The following is a 12,299-nucleotide window of genomic DNA, read 5'->3' as shown; positions in this document are numbered from 1 at the left end:
CCCTAGCCTGTGCAGACATTATACAGATGTTAACATTGGACGGTTGGACAAACCCCCTGAGTATATTTAATTGAGCGTGGGCGCATTTTGTTGCTAAAAATATTGCTAAATTTCTTCTTTCAAAAGTCAAGGGTAGAGATGTCCATGTTCACGAATGATGAGAGTATAAAAGCTGTTTCAGAGACTTTTTCACCCTGACATGAATCAGATTTTTGCCATTTTCTCTGGCGATTTAATATTGGTTCAAAGTGTTGGTGATTCACAGTTTCAAAAGAAAAATATTAGCAACATAACTGTTCTTTGTGGATGCAGTGTCTAAAACCTCAAACCAAATACACCTGACCATGTTAACGCTCATGGAAAAAAATATCTCCTCACTTAAACTTAAACATGACGAACCCCAAGTCCACTCACATGAGAAATTTCTTTTTCATAGAGGTCTGACATTAATAAAGTGACATATTTCACCCATGTAAATACAGCAATACTGTTCCACAATGGCTGAACTTTTGCACTGTTGCTGCAGTCAGTCAAGCAGGGCCCAGGGGGCGGCAGTGATGAAAGGGCTTCATGTGGATTCCCCCTCCAGAAAGCTGTCACTCACACAGCCCCCAGAGGAGCAGGGGGGATCCTGGGTTGAAGCTCGGAGTTTGGGCTGTGGAGTATGACTTGAGCGTGTGAGGGAGACAGTCTGAGTATTTTAGGCAGCAGTTTGCCAACAGCAAAGTTAAAATTGACTGAAATAGAAACACTGGAATATACCACATACATTTTAATATATTTACTGTTTGATCAACATGTTTGTGTCTTATTTTATCTCCTCTTAGCTTCAGAAATACGAAAGATTCAAGGTTTGATTTGATATCATGTGCTCATATGTTACACATTTTCCTGTAGTTAAGTTTTTGCTTCAAACATGGTTTTCTGCTTGGGGTTTCCAACTTGAATTTGGGGATTAATCCTGAATCCTTCTAGAATGTTTGACAGGAAATACAAAAATGCAAAAACACTGCACTTGTGCACAAAATAATAAAGGCTCCTGGCTTCAATCACTGGCCTTCTAAAATCTTTTTTAGTCAAACTAAAGCGTTTGTGTTTCCCTTTCAATGACTTGCTTAAACTATAATCTTTAAACTCACTCTACAATATTCAGAATTGTGGATTTTTTTTGTCTCTTCCACATGCGTCTTGACTCTTGCTGAGCTGTGTGATTCATTTGTGAAAGCATTAGTTACAGTGTGCGTGCCCGCCTCTGTCTTTCTTTATGTCTGTGCAGTTTTATGAATCACTACACATTACTCAACCTCTGTTTTCCTCTCCGAGAGCCTATTTATCAGCCCCTCCCTGTGGCTTGCCATCTCAGCCAGTAAAAGACAACATAGCTGACACTAAAGCCATCTGAGTGAAATATATCCAGCATGATCTTTTCGGTGACCAGGAAGGCCCGCCGGCGCCCCGCCCACTCCCATTGCATCCTCCTTGGATTGGTCGCCTAGCAACACTGGCTGATTGGGTTAGCAAGGTTAAGAAAGGGTCTGGCACGGGTCGGAGGAATCAGATCACTCCCATTGATCATCCTCTGTGTGCGCTCCTCTGAGAGCCAAGGCCGAGGCCACAAAATCAAAGCCCTGCCATCGTGTCTGAGAGGGGGTTATTACGCACACAGGAGAGCAGACAGAGACACGGCAGGCTTTGTGTGCTTTGCTCGGTCTGACATCCCATACCACACATCACAGTGTGATGCTGCGACTGCTCACAGTCCCAAGTGATATGATTGTAATTGAAGCCTTAAAAGAGATTCCAGGCACTATATAGGGCAGGTGTGGAGAGTAGGGGACTACAGACAAGCCATCAGTGTCGAGAACAGGTCCAGCTCTGCCGTGACTTATTATCAGTTATTATGAGATATGGAGGATCTATTTAAAGCCATTAACTGTAATTTGGATTGACAGAAATAGAAATAGAACAGTGTTGAAGGTGGATGGTGGTATTCCAAATGCCACCTGCTGCAGCCACAGTGTGGGAGTCCCTGGGGTCTCAATGGGATCTCAAGCCTCAAACAAGTGTTGCATTTTTATCATTACCTTATAGTGATTATAGCATCATTAGACTTTTAATAATCATGTGTAATATGTATATTTGACACCCTGCTCCTCCTTTTCAAAATAGGTTTTAAAGTGGCCTCTGAAGCTAATGCTTTCCTGCCACTCCATCATATAATTAACACTGCTGCGGTGTCATTCAACACCAAGGCAATGTTTACAGAGACCAGCAATGTTGTTCATACAATGAAAGTAGACCCTTTTCACAGCAGATATTTTGTCTTTGCACGGCAGGAAAAGCACAGGTGTAACCAATAACATTAACAATGACTCAGCTTCGTTTTGTGCCACAGTAAACCCCAGTGACTAATGCTAAGGCCCTGTAACTAGCTTACTTAAATGGAATACAGTTGTTATTGATATAAATCACACCTGTGCTTTTCCTGCTGCAACGTGTCAGGTGAGTGAAAAAAGTCTATTTCCTGGTTAAATATTTGGCTAAATAAGCATTAATGTGCAACAAGTTAAAGCAAAATAAAACAAAATATAACAAGGCGGGGTCTAAAATTCCACAGCACAGTAAGTTCTTTCTATTGAGTCTTTTATTTTGTATCACAACACCAGAAAGAAAGCACCTCTGTATGGGGCTGTTAAGGGTCATTATCGCTTCCTGAGGAACAAAGAATAAGCTGTGTCAAGACAAACTGAAGCTATCAATAACTTTACTGAAGATTGTCCCCTGGACCTGCCTTTTGAATGTTCACAGGGACCTAAGGGACCTATATTTTTTTAAAAATTGGAACAGCTTCAAAATACTGTATAAACACAACAACCTCCTGATCCTAACCCTAAGTTCCCTCAAGTGTAGGCCTAGTACATTAAGGTCATTTTAGTGTCATAAATCTGAATGGTGCAAAGGTACTGCTTCACCCTGGCCTGAGACTATTAGGAGGCCATCTTTGACCATGTAAATGCAAACTTGTTCATTACCTTTCATTAAAAACAATAATAAAAGGTTGTGGTTGTCACAGGACTAAACTGCACTGGGTTTTGAGGGATTTCTGGAGGAAAAAAATGCCCCTGAACCCTTCCAGTAGCAGATACCACCTGAGTCCTCAGATTATTTTATGTATGAATGGACATAAAAAGGTATATTTTTATCTTAAAACATGTGGATATATGTATCAGTTCCTTCTTTCTGTGCATGTTCAGTTGAAACCAGCCTGCATCAGCTCTTTTGCTTCATGCGCCGACGTTGTTTTTGGCACAAGGTGAGTGTACCAGTGTTGAGACTGGCCAACTGTTCCACCAGTACTTCAGGGCTTTGGTGGTGACTGCTGAAGTCCTGGAGAGGTGTAAAGTGCAGCGAGGCAGTGTGTGGCGCAGGCTGGGTGATCCCTCCCACGTCCTTTTACTCATGCTGTCCCGAGGGGAGGTAGACACCCAGCCAACTGGTGTCACTGTACCCCTGCCAAACTGACTGAGTCAGTATGAAACTGGGGCAGAGATGTGGGTCTGTTGGTCTCCTCATCACCAGCTTATCCTTTGTTTGTCCGGTTTACTGACTTATTTTGCAACATCTTGTAGTTATTGACCATCCACATGGCTACAACACATAACACCCACACTGATGGAGAGACAAAAACTAACACATACTCCTCAATTTTTTTAATTCAACCTTAATTAAATGAGTTTTTTCAAGCTGTTACGTGTGCATGTGCTTTCAGAGTGATTTGCACTATGTTGCTTTATTGTATCTGATCGTGTGTGGTCTATTTGATGTTTCACACTGTTAATTTTTCACCATTTCTGATGTCCAGCTGATTTTTCTCTTAATTTCTTATGTAACATCCCATTCAAGCTGTCGAGGGAAGCTCTATGTCCAGTGATTTAGGTTCTCCTCACTCGTTTTCATCCTCTTAATGTGTCTTAACGTAAAGACTTATGGTGATATTGGCTTCAAAGATTAGACGAAATTTTTGTTGTTTACAAAAATTTATTCATACAAATCTTACAACACTTTTTTTTAAACATTTATTGACTTGACCCTTGCAGATCGCCATTTGAAGTAGTAATCTAATATTCACTTTCTACACAGTAAATATATATATATATATATCTTTGAAGATTATTTCAATTTAGTAAGGCTATTGGCGCTTTCATTATCATACATATAATGTTTCATGGAGAGGGGAAATTGATCCTTCCCTCTGTTTTCACAAAAAATCTAATCTAGTGCTCTAAAAACAAAGTGCAAAAGAAAGCAGTGCAAGCAAGAACGCTTGACGTCTTTAAGCTTGATGGTACTAAAGGTCCTATCAACTGTCTGTGCAACACAAAAACAACAACAAAAGGGTGAAATGTAAGCTGATGATGTGCAGCATTGTAGGGCCACTAAATAGCCATCTGTGATTCATGGCGATTTTAAAGTCGATGCAAGGCACCACAGCCGCAAACTGCTTCCTGCGTCACAAAGCCTAGAGGAGAATGCAAAATTAAAGAAAGATTGATACAATAAACACAAATCGAAGAAGTTTACCCTGCTGTTTGTTTCCTGCAAAACTGTGCCTGACGTATCACTATAGTTTCCTCAGGAAGTGGGAAGAAGTGGACATGCTACTAAGCAGTTTTTAATGTTATTTGTTGTTAGTGAGTCTGGTTTTATAAACTTTCCCTGTTCCCTCAACTTTTTAAAGCCCACACTTGCTTCCTTTATTAGCTTTCTCTTAAAGTCTCTAACTGTGTTTGGTTCTTGTATACTTTCAGCTACCCCTCCCTGTTCTGTAAATTTAATCCTGTCAATTAAATTGTGCTAATTATGGCAGTTTCTCGTTGCCACACTGCAGATAAAGGTGATAGAAAATGACCACTTTAATTGTCCAATCACAGCTTTGTCTCCATATACAATTTAACAGTGGGTTACAAAATCTCCAGTTGGTTAAGTAACAGAGGCTAAACATTAGACTGAGAGATATTCTTGCCAGCAGTGAAGTACATTCAGAGTAATTGTTGAGAGGAGAACAAGGTTCAACATACAGCTCGTGTGGAAATGTCAGTGAGGAGAACAGAACACAAAACAACATCTAGAGATGACAGGTATATGTTTGCAGTAGTCAGAAAGCAAGCAAAACCATCTAGTTGGAGTCGTCTGCACAGATGCGGTGGCTAGTGCAATTACTTTAATCATGCAATCTACTGATTTTCTTTTTTTTTCTTTTTTTTATACATTGGTTCACATGACAGAAAAGGGAAGCACAATAGACCCAGAAGGTTCAAACACAAAAGTTCAAACTGCCTCATATGTCTCTCACAAAGAACAAATCGATGGGTAAGTTACCATGTAACAAGTATCATTTCTTGTTGGGTTTTTTTCATGCTTTTTAAAATTTGCCTGATGGTGCTTTAAATGTTAGTGATACTTATTATATGGGCAGAGAGACATGAGAAAACCTTCAGCAGAATAAGAGGTTTCCAAACACACAGAAACCAGTTGGATAGAAACACAAGATTGGCACTTTTACATGAGTCAAAGGTGTAAGCTCACTCTGTAAACACTGCGGAAGAAAGGGACAAGAAAAACCTCAAAAGTACTCTGGTCCTCATCTCAGATTTGGGATTTTTTTTAACTTAAAAGATGGATAACTGGCATTTTGAAAGCCAGCAGGGCTCACATCTGGTCTAAACCAGATCTGATAAAATAGTTTTTGTCATCCATAAACAGGATGCTGATAAATCTGTATCTTTCTTATCAATCAGCAGTGATATGTATAACATATCAGTCAAAGCAAAGCCTCTACATTCAGCCTGTGAGCAGGAGGCTGGGATTAAAGGTAAAATCTGTGAGACTTCTAGAGAGACAGGAGCACAAATGAGGTGGAGGAAGAGTTGGAATTTGAGTGTTTGGAGCGAGATCACAAGGTTTAAGAGTTAAAGGTGAGAGGAAAAAAAGAGGGTGGGGTGGAGGGGTGGGGGTGGGAGGGGGCATGAGACGCCCCCACCCCCTTGCGAGGAGAAAACACAGCCTCAGGAAAGAGCCTGAAACTCACCGGAAATTCGGGAGAGAACTGTTTCAGCCAGTCTCCCAAAAAAGCCTCAAACTCATCCCCGTCCGGGAGGGCATCAAAGTCTATGTCTTGTAGGATATGGTGAAGACCTATGTCTTCAAGGCTGTTGTGAATAAAGACAACTAAACTCTTAATGTCACTTTACAAAAAGCAGCATTCAATACATTGATTGTCTTTTAAACTATTTATTTTCCTCACAATCATATCTCTTCACTGTTTAAAAGACATGGGCTGTTGGAGCATATCATCATGTGAACAATTGTCTCCCCTCAATAAATAGGTCTAAAAAAAATAAATCAACGAATACATAAATAGAGGCTATTTTTTTAGAATGAACAAAAATTAGTCCACAAAGTAGATTTATGTGTCCTCAAGTGCTTTAAGTACAAAATAAAAAACAATATTATTATCAAAATATTCATTTTAATGGCTTACTTCATACATAAATACATGTTTAAGAACACAAAAGCGATCCACTGATTGTTCAGATCTCAAAATGACTTCATCTGGGGCTGCACACACTTAAGGTTTTTTTTGTTTGTTTGTTTGTTTGTTTGTTTGTTTGTTTGTTTGTTTGTCAGGAGGGGAGAGGGTGGGAGAGGATGCTACAAATATGCCAGCCGGCGTCCTTTGTTTCTAATTCTCTGTCTATACCTTTTCCCAAGGACTGCTGCCAGGTATTTCTTGACTGCCATTTGCTTTCGGTAGCGGCTGTAGCTGTCTGTGAAGATCCCGTCTGAGTGTCGCTTGGACAGGGGCTCTGAGCTGTCGTCCAAAGCTTTCCCCCCACTACGAGGGAGAGAGGGAGAGAGAGAGAGAGAGAGAGAGAGAGAAAGAGAGAGACAAGGTAAGGGTTTCAACACAGTCACACTGGATGCATGTGATGTGCATTCACATGACCTCTGCATGTACAGCCTGTGGTGCTGAGGTGAAGAGCCTGGATACTTAAGTTTAGGATCTAAGTCACCATCTCAAAGGGAAAATAATTAAACAATCAGATTCCCTATTGTGTTCACAACAATGCAGCCTGGAGTGATGTACAGGGACCACATGTGTGACCTTATTTTAGAGCATCTTGAAGATAATAATCTGATTTATTTTGCTCCAGGACAAAACCTATAAGTGCACTGTCATTCTGCAGCACAAATCTCTTCAAAAAGGGCTTTTATTTTGAAATCCTATTGTCTCTTTGTTTAACTTTTAGCCCATCCCAGGACAATTGTGTACATATTCTCGACCTGCAACAAGGCCTGCTCACAAACCTAGAGTCATTGCACTGGGAGCCACTGGGACTCAAACCTATAAATTATTCATATGGAAATAAATTTAAGCCTATGCGGGTTAATTCTTCCCTCAGTGCCTTAACGACACAGCAGCTCTCAGAATGACACTTCCCGAATCAATCAAGTGCCCGTTTGTGCCTCCCCCCTCCCCTCCCATCCTCCCCTCTCTCCCCGGTTTTATAGCGTTAATAAAGGCTGATTCAGAGGGGCGAGGGCGCCAGATTTAGCAGCACGCTGCGATGTAATGGGGACCACAGACATGTACAGTATACGTGTAACAGCGTGAATTTAAAAGGAAATCACACATAAAGAAACAAACGCACATACAGGACAGGAAACATGAGATAGAAAAAAGAAGAAGGTGTCAACCAAGAAGGTGTTCTTACCCTACACGTTTTGCCATCAGAGAATGCAGATATTTCCTTGCTGATAACTGACCCAGCGCTTTCCTGTAGGCTTTATTAAACATGCCGTCTGCATGCCTTTCCGTTCTGGGATGATAGATATAGCCACACAGTAAAAAAAAAAAAATATCACCACACACCCAGAGGCAAGAGGCAAAAATGTCAAGTAGTTGCACTGCAAAAAATAAATCTATCTTAACAAGTGATATCGGGCCTTAAAGTCACTTTTTATGAATGACATTTTTAAAAATCTACAAGTAGCCTGGTTTTGAGATGATTCCACTTTTGTCTAATAATGATTTAAGGATTTATTTCATCTATTTAAGGAGTTTTGTTTCACAATTTCGTCATTTTAGCAGAATTTTTAACATTTTTTAGAGATAACTATAATTTTAGGACTGTGATAAGGACATTCCAACTCCACGCAGCCAGATTTCATTGGCAATTTTCTTGCAATTGAATAAACGTCAGTTCTTTTTTAATAAAGCTGGATTTGAACTTCCCCTGGGAATTCAGACTAATTCGGAAAAAAACTGCTCTAAAATCAAATCAATAAATAAAAAGCAATAATGACTCTTACTTACTGACAAGATTTGGACAAAATTCACACAAAAACATACAACATACACGGACAGAAATAGGACTACAGCGATGAGATGTTCAACATGGAGGTCTCCAACGTTGAGGGGTTTGTTTTTTTCTTTTTTTCTTTCTTTCTTTTTATTCTTTTTTTTTTTTTTTTTTTTTTTGAGAGAGTGGTTGGGGATAAAAAAAAAAACGGAGATGAGATAGTCACCTTTTCTCTGGTGGGTAATACAAAGTGTAGACGTCGTCAGCCACAGACGCAGGACCCCTCACATCCATTTGGTCTCTGTCATAATCCAGGGATGGTAAGGAGTTTCCATCCTCATCGTAAACCTCACTGTCAAGTCTGGATGGAGGAAAAAAATCACACATGTTTTAACATGTTGCAAGAACTGGTTTAGAATCTTAAATTTTAAATAGAAGCATCATTATACATGATCATTTCTACACAACTTTCTTTAAATGTTCAACAAAAATGCATTGTTCTAAAAGACAATCTGAGCTTTAAGACCAGTTTTCTAGAGAAACTCTTCTATTCATTATCTAATCACATAAATTGGTCGATTAGTGGCTGCTGGACAGATTGAGACACTGTACTCCACTGCCTCAGGAGCCTAAATCACATTACAGCCGCTCCCTGGTGAATGTTTCTCCGCAATTATTTCTGTGTGAGCAGCCCTATGGATTGGCTGTCAGATGCTGTTATCCAGTAATTCAATAGGCTATTATAGCCACAGATATAACTAACTGTGAGGCAGATATGGTCTTTACCCTGTGCCCCGCTGCTGCTGCTGAGTACAATAATGACACTGGCAAACAAAGAGGAATAAACACCTCAATGAACACTTCAGTGATAAGTAAGGAGTGTACATACCTAACACTGGGAAAGCTAAGCCCCACAGGTGAGCAGTTGACGCTGTAATGCATTATGATTCCATAGATGAGTAAGGCTAAAGTCGCTTTACTAGACATTGTCCTGCTGTAAGAGAAAAAAAAACGACATTAAGTGAGCACAGTAACTGTTAGTAACTTTAACACCACACCTGTGAGTTTCTAGAAAACAAAAACAGCCACACCTGACTTTTACTCCACTTTTACGCAGCGTAAAAACGCAGCGAAAAGTGCCTCCTCTTACCAGTTGCGAGATCGCTGGACGCGATCCGCTGAAGATCTCAACTGGGAGAGTGAGATAGGATCTCTATCTCAATCTCTCTTTCTCTCTCACACACACTCTCAGTCCTCCTCCTCTTCCTCTGGTCCCTCGGCGAAGCGCCTCTTCAGTCTCCTTTTGTGCTTCTTAACCGAGCGTGCAGCCCTCGGTGCGCCTGCAGTTCTCAGTTCTCGGGGATCTCTACGTGCCGGACTCTGTCATGGGCGGAAAAGAGGAGCGCCAAACATTTGTCTGCCGAGAACTTTCCCTGCGTCCTGTGAACTTAACTCCCTCTTGGTTTTTTATTCATGAATCCGAAAGGCATGCCTTTTTCACTTGTCACGTAGGTAAGGGGGTGGGGGTTGGATGGAGAGGGGGGAGGTGGGCGGCTGCGTCATCGCCCCTCTCCCCTCCTCTCCCCTCCTCCTCCCCCCCGTCCCATTGGAGTGCATCCTTCTTCCGCGTCAATGAAAGACCCCGAGCCAAGTCATAAAAAAAGAAGAATGGATCTTGCATTCAAACATTATCATTAATTACCCCGTGAATTAATACCAATATCTGACTTGACGCCATAAATAGGATCACGTGGCCTGTGGAGGCCAGGTGAGATGGGAGGGAGTCCACCTCTGCTAAAGGGCAGAGGTCAGGTTCGAGTTTGAACTTGAATCATGTATCTCCAAAATAACTGTTATTAAATATAGGTTTGATTTCAGCTTTGTCATAACACAGTTTTCAAGTAATCCAGTGGGTTTTCAGTGGTTTGTTTAGCTTAAGAAATAGCTGAATTTTCTCAATCCATAACAGAACTATTAATCTGATAATACAGAGATACATGGTTTCAATAGGAAAACACTGAAAAGCTGGTGTATTTACATTTTATATATTGAATATTAGCAGTTTTCTTGTGGAGCTGTCCAGTGCTGAAATGAGACCGACAGCCTCTCTTCTAGTAAAACTGAAGCACCAAAGAGATGTCAGTGTGTCAGCTGACTTTATCTACCACAGTATGTTTATTTACTCTTCCCATGTCTTCCCTTCTTACTCCCACCTTTCTAGAGGTCAGGGAACCAAACACCCGTCATATACAAAGCTTGAACCTGAGCTTCCCGGTTGAATAATGTCTCTTTCATCTCATTGTTGTCTCATTGTCATATTATTAGCTAAATGTACTTAAAGTATCTGAAATAAAAGTATTAGTTCAGGAAAATGGCTCCCACCAGTGATAAACTAAACATTTTACTGTTGTAGCTGCTCTAGATGGAGCTGACTTTATCCACTAGATAGTTAGTTTAGTCCCTTGGCTCTCAACTGAGGAGTGCTGCCTCCTCAAAGGAGGCCTGAGGGGTCTTGAGATGATGAATGGCTGCAGTGAAGACAAAGCACAGACATTTGTATTCATTGCTCAAATCTTAGTTTTTTTGTGAATAATGGTTGCAGGAACAGTTAAGAGGGGAAATCTCTCTCTAAATGTGATACAGCTCTCCAACTATAGACACAGCCTTTGTGTAAGAGGTCACAAGTCCAAAATGTTGGGAACCACTGATTAAATCTCTAACAATGCATTGTGTTGTGTAAGGTCATCATACTGTGTGCTTTTAGGTAAAAACTCAATCTGAAAATGAATAAGTAACTACAGTTGTCAGATAAATGTAGTGAAATGTAGTGAAGATGAAGTATAAGGTATTATAAAGTAGGAATACCAAAGTACAAGTACTTCAGAATTGTCCCTAAGCACACCTAAAACCATTTTCAACTGTTGTCTCTCTTCTTCACGTTTTCGCATGCACTCTCACACCTGCGTTAAGGCCTGGACAGTATTGATTACCAGCAGTGTGTTCTTTCCACACAGGTATTAGGACCATGTGTTGAGTCTTTAGTGGGTGATTCAGAGCTGTCGATCCTTTTCTGGCTCTGACGTCATGTGACGGTTTGCTTAGCGCAAAGAAAGACTTACTCTGAATTCTTGAGATGTTGAGGGGAGAAAAAATCTGGATAAAACAGCCTGGAGCTGAGTCCTTTTCTTGCTCTGAGAGAGCACTGCACCCAAGTGGTTGTGAGAGGGAAGTGCACTGTAGTGCAACCAGCAGACTCCAAGCTTTTGTCATGTCATGTACCCCAGGCAAACAGAACAAAATGTTATCAAAGCTATGAAAGAAACAGCATCTGAGAGGACTGTGAGGTTGAATGTCACCTAATACAAAATAACATGAAAGTCTGAGCTTAAAATTGAAATGTAACGTTTACATAATTGGCCTTTTACTGTGTTTAATTGTGAAAATGTGGTAGATGTTGTGACATCTTTCTTCCTTTGGACACTGGACTGTGGAAAATAATTATGATTAACATAAAATAATCATATAGTCATTCAGCTTTGTTCATCTCTTAATGACATCTTAAAAAATATTTGTACTCATGTTAACAGGATATCACTTTTTCTAAATCTAATTACTGAGAATAGATACAAATATTTACCCAGTAATCACCTGATGCTTGACTCATCGCACCATGTAAGTGCCTTCCTGTAATAATCATAGGGGAATATTAATAAACCTACTTCCCTCTGCAATCGTTTATAGGAACATTTAAATTTTTTATGGAGAGTTGTTTGAAAGAAACTTACTTGTCACTTTTCTGGCCACACTCTCATTAGAATAAATGCACGTGTTGATGTATATAAAATCATTTTCTGGTAAGTTTTAACACGGCCTCCTTACAGTAACTCATCAGTGATGTTGTCACTGTCTGTAATATGAAAATATGTTCTCCTGTTT

At 40.3% G+C, this 12,299-nt stretch overlaps 1 protein-coding gene across 3 annotated transcripts; it reads right to left on the bottom strand.

Moving 5' to 3' along the window:
* Positions 1 to 4,018: 4,018 nt before the first annotated feature.
* adcyap1a (adenylate cyclase activating polypeptide 1a) lies at positions 4,019 to 9,519 on the bottom strand. 3 transcript variants are annotated; one of them, XM_018693649.2, is made up of 7 exons: positions 9,514 to 9,519; positions 9,253 to 9,357; positions 8,590 to 8,724; positions 7,776 to 7,880; positions 6,761 to 6,895; positions 6,089 to 6,209; positions 4,019 to 4,519 (listed from the first exon to the last, which is right to left on the bottom strand). In XM_018693649.2, the coding sequence occupies exons 2-7, from the start codon at positions 9,348 to 9,350 to the stop codon at positions 4,511 to 4,513; spliced, it is 603 nt and encodes a 200-aa protein (XP_018549165.1). In that variant the 5' UTR covers positions 9,351 to 9,357; positions 9,514 to 9,519; the 3' UTR covers positions 4,019 to 4,510. The 3 variants fall into 3 exon arrangements, with proteins under 3 accessions (XP_018549165.1, XP_050922687.1, XP_018549167.1); XM_051066730.1 differs by lacking the exon at positions 7,776 to 7,880; XM_018693651.2 differs by lacking the exons at positions 4,019 to 4,519; positions 6,089 to 6,209; positions 7,776 to 7,880 and having other exon boundaries at positions 6,218 to 6,895.
* Between the last annotated feature and the right edge of the window lie 2,780 nt (positions 9,520 to 12,299).

The sequence above is a fragment of the Lates calcarifer genome, linkage group LG24 (genome assembly GCF_001640805.2).
Source record: "Lates calcarifer isolate ASB-BC8 linkage group LG24, TLL_Latcal_v3, whole genome shotgun sequence".
Lineage (NCBI taxonomy): Eukaryota > Metazoa > Chordata > Actinopteri > Centropomidae > Lates > Lates calcarifer.
The sequence above is the reverse complement of the archived record's forward strand: the minus strand, read 5'-3'. Positions and strand labels throughout refer to the sequence as shown.

Excerpts from the sequence above, each read along its gene's own strand:
- adcyap1a (XM_018693649.2), bottom strand. The coding sequence starts at position 9,350 with ATGTCTAGTAAAGCGACTTTAGCCTTACTCATCTATGGAATCATAATG. Across the intron at positions 8,725-9,252 it reads CTTAGCTTTCCCAGTGTTAG|ACTTGACAGTGAGGTTTACG; the intron begins GTATGTACACTC and ends TCCTCCATCCAG. Across the intron at positions 6,896-7,775 it reads CTGATGGCAAAACGTGTAGG|TGGGGGGAAAGCTTTGGACG; the intron begins GTAAGAACACCT and ends TCTCCCTCGTAG.